This window comes from Gekko japonicus, unplaced genomic scaffold, assembly GCF_001447785.1.
Source record: "Gekko japonicus isolate JY-2015 unplaced genomic scaffold, Gekko_japonicus_V1.1 scaffold42, whole genome shotgun sequence".
In the NCBI taxonomy this organism is placed as follows: Eukaryota; Metazoa; Chordata; class Lepidosauria; order Squamata; family Gekkonidae; genus Gekko; species Gekko japonicus.
This window is the reverse complement of record NW_015165831.1, coordinates 793,721-797,497: the sequence shown is the minus strand read 5'-3', so window position 1 is coordinate 797,497 and position 3,777 is coordinate 793,721. Positions and strand designations below refer to the sequence as shown.

At 46.8% G+C, this 3,777-nt stretch overlaps 1 protein-coding gene across 1 annotated transcript in view; it reads right to left on the bottom strand.

Annotated features, from left to right (window-relative positions):
- Window positions 1-359: 359 nt before the first annotated feature.
- Window positions 360-3,777, bottom strand: part of LOC107110066 (probable E3 ubiquitin-protein ligase HERC6) — a 50,809-nt gene continuing 47,391 nt past the window's right edge. The window contains exons 22-24 of the mRNA XM_015410787.1: window positions 2,861-3,044; window positions 2,663-2,765; window positions 360-1,328 (exon numbers count right to left, since the gene is read on the bottom strand). Of these exons, the coding sequence (XP_015266273.1) occupies window positions 1,117-1,328; window positions 2,663-2,765; window positions 2,861-3,044 (499 nt within the window). The 3' untranslated portion in view covers window positions 360-1,116. The remainder of the gene's footprint in view (window positions 1,329-2,662; window positions 2,766-2,860; window positions 3,045-3,777) is intronic.

Here is a 3,777-nt window from a genome sequence, read left to right as displayed (position 1 = left end):
AGCCCCGGTGCGGTTGCCATTGTGTGCGTCGGAGGGGGTGCGGGAGGAGCGGTTCCGTTGCTCGCTGGATCGCTCATCGGATCGGCTGCTTCGCGTCCTCCTGGTCCCTCGCGACGGCCCGGCTCAGTTGCGGCTGAATCCCATCCTCGTCGCCACTGTTATGTAGTGGGTAGCCGCATGGACGAACGACAGACAACGACGTGGTGCATAGCACGCTTTATTGGCACACAACAAGACATGTGGATAAACGGCCGGCAGGCCAACTATATACACACCTGGGGACCGCCCCTGGTCACCATTGGTGGGTTCAAATCTCCCGCCACGGATCCCATTGGTTCCCCAGTGGAGGGACTAGGATCCTAGTCCCCATTGTTGTTTCAGCCTGAAGCTTGGGCATGTGTGCTGACCTCCGGTGGCGGTCAGCGGACACTACAAGGGCTGGAAAGTTACTTTTAAAAAAATGAAAATTTGAAACAAGTAAACTGCTGCAATAAATCGCTATTATTGATTCCTTTTAAAGCCTAAGAAAAGCCCTTTGGAAGGCACAAGGGGCAATGGCAGCCATGGGGAGGCTGAGGAAAGGAAAGAACAGAGCAAAATTCCATGTGGACACTTTATTGCCCCTGCAAAGGCCTCTGAATTCACAGAGCAGCAACAACAGCTACACAGAATCATCATCATGTGGAAGCACCCCAAGTCAGACTGACAATGGTATACATTTCACACCTGAAATCTGTGGTGCTTCTGCAATGAAGTTGTAAAAATGGCCATAGAACAACTGAAAAGGTGTAGGAATAAAATTGCCTGGGAGAACACTGTCTGGATTCTCAGAAACAGCCTAGTGAATGAAGGATGTCTGCACTGAAGAAAAAGGCCACCGAGAACCTGTTGGGTACAAACTGGAAATGTTTAATCACTAATGTATTTTGTAAAACAGGCTACAGATAAGCAAAAAGCAAAGCTTCAGGGACTATGTGGGGAAATCAATGACAAACAATAGATTTAAACCATATGAAGGCCCTGCAGATTTCCTTAAATATCTCAGCAATGCAAGAAAGGCTAAGCTACCAAATTCTCATTCCAAAACTCCTATCTATGTCGTTGGATCAGCAGTTTTCACTGTCTGCCGAAGCCCCGATTGTTGTCGATGGCCTGGAGGAGTTTCTCCTTCAGTCTTCCTACTATGGAATAAGGAGGCAGAAGTAGAAGACTATAGCAGGTCAGAGCCTCGGGGATGTGATCTTCTGAAAGTGCGTTGTGCAACTGAATAGTTAGCTTCATGGACTCCATTCCCGTTATAGGGACCCGATCAGTTCCTGTGACAAACACTGAAGGCCGAAGACACAGATTAGGCAACACTCATAAGCCAAGTCAGAAAACATTTCGACAGTTCCAAGTCTGTTGAACATACTTTGCCCAGGGAACTTAAATAAGGTTGCCAATCTCCAGGTGGTAGCTGGAGATCTCCTGCTATTGCAACTGATCTCCAGGTGACAGACATCAGTTCGCCTGGAGAAAATGGCTGCTTTGGGAGGTTGATTCTGTAGCACTATACCCCATTGAAGTCCCTCCCCCCCAAATCCTACCCTGCCCCTCCCCCTGCTCCCTCCCCCCCAAATCTCCAGGTATTTCCCAGCCTGGAGCTGCCAACCCCAAACTCAACCCACAATGGGGTACAATGTATGAGCCGGACAGTGCCACATAATCTCTACTAACAAAAATGTATGAACGAAGGAATCACACTGATGAAGTCAACTGCATGACTTTGTCCAATCCCTCCACATTTTCCCCAGTGAAATTTTATTTATTTTATTGATTTATGTTGTTTATAGTCCACCTCACTTGGACTCGAGGCTAGTTACTCAGAGTGAGTCAATATAATTGACTGGATGGGACATTCAGTAAAGAATATGATAGGATTAGGGTTGTGGAACCAATCAGAAATCTAAAAACAGACCTGAAGCAAAGCATTAACGCGACATTTTAAAAGATGCCAGGATTACATAGCAGGATCCCAGTTTCGGCAAGCTGAACACAGTAGTATAGACCACAGCCCCTAATAATTTACCCAAGTAACTGAATCATTTCACACTGCAAATGAGATCACGCTACAAGGATGACGCTCCCATAACACTTTGGATGCATGCGAAAGGCAGATGTCCAAAAGCAGAGTGGTTTAGAGTGGATGGTATAGGAACTCCTCAGAACAAATGCCATGTAGTACACATTCATATGTCACAACCAAATGACATCTTAGCTGGGGGGAATGACCGCCTAGATGTATTTGATGGACCGTCGGATTAGGACTTTGGAGCCCCAAGTTAAACCCCCACTTGTTTCAGCCACGAAGCTTGCTGAGTGATTCTGGGGCAAATTTACTGTCTCTCAGTATGATCTACCTTTGAGGGTTGTTGTGAGAATAGAATGGAGCAGCAGCTTGCCAACAGTAATACTGCTCTGATCAAAAGCCTGCCAGATTATGAGGACCTCACCACCCCGTCCATAGTGAGAGACTGTTATCTCTAAGCCTAACGGCCATTCTGTGAAGCAGGCTGTAAAGATAAAATGAGGCGGGGGAGCCATGTATTACCCCCCCCCCCCAACTCTTGGGAGGAAAGGCAAGATTTTTTTTAAAAAAACAACAAACCCTATTAATACTTACATAGAAAGCCTTTTTTGTCGGCCAAAGTTAGCTCATGGAAAACCTGCCAGAACATCTTGATGGTAGGGTGTGTTGGACTACATCTATCACAGTAAACAGCATTCTTGAAAAGAAGGGGGGGAGGGACACATAAGATGTGAGTGGAACTTTACAGATGCAATAACGAGTGATCCTAGTCAAAGCGGTGGCGGCACCAACCTTTTCGTAGACGTCCCAGTCGTAATTCGCATGCCCAACGGCCACGTCCATCAGCTCCTGGGGCATGAAGAGGCCGACGACCCGTTTGTCCAGGACTTTATAAAAACCCCTCATGAACTCTTCGAAAACTCCCTCCACGGATGTGTTGAAGATATAATCTACATACTTGCTGACAAAGTCCTTCCTTTGAAGAAATAGAAAGACTGTAGTCGGCTTCTGAGAAAGAAAGTCTCGCCTCTTAAAAAACGAAAACTTGGATTCGTGAAATTCAGTCAGGACCTCCCTGAAAAGTCACAGAGCAGCACGCCAACTTGACTGCTCACCAGTTTTGTACTAATTGAAACCCACGTACCTTCGGGACCGTCTCCTCCAATATGTCCCCCCAAAGAACGCTGAGATCAGCTCGTAACAACCTGCTGGGTATCCCCGGCTCTAAGGAGGTCCGGTTGTCCTCTACTAGGGCCAGAGTTTTTTTGGTGGAACTCTCTGCCGAATGACATCATGGCCCTGCGGGATCTGGTGTAATTCCGCAGGGCCTGTAAGGCAGAGATGTTCCGCCAGGCTTTTAGTTGAGGGCAGCAACGGGAGTTTAAGACTGGCACCCTCCTTTTTCTTTCTATGGCCCCCACGTACCCTTCCCCGCCCTGCCGTGTGGGACAACAGTGTGGCCGGTAAAGGGAGGACTGTTATATTGCTATCTGGATCGGTTTTAAATTATATAATTACTGATTATATTTTAAATGTTTTTTACAATGATTGTAAATTGCCCAGGGCCCAATTGTGGGGTGGGCGATCCATAAATTTAATGAAATAAATAAATAGAAAAAGAAGAGATTGGATTTATTCCCTGCCCTTCACTACCCAAAGGAGTCTCAGAGGGGCTTACAATCTCCTTTCCCTTCCCCTCCCCACAACAG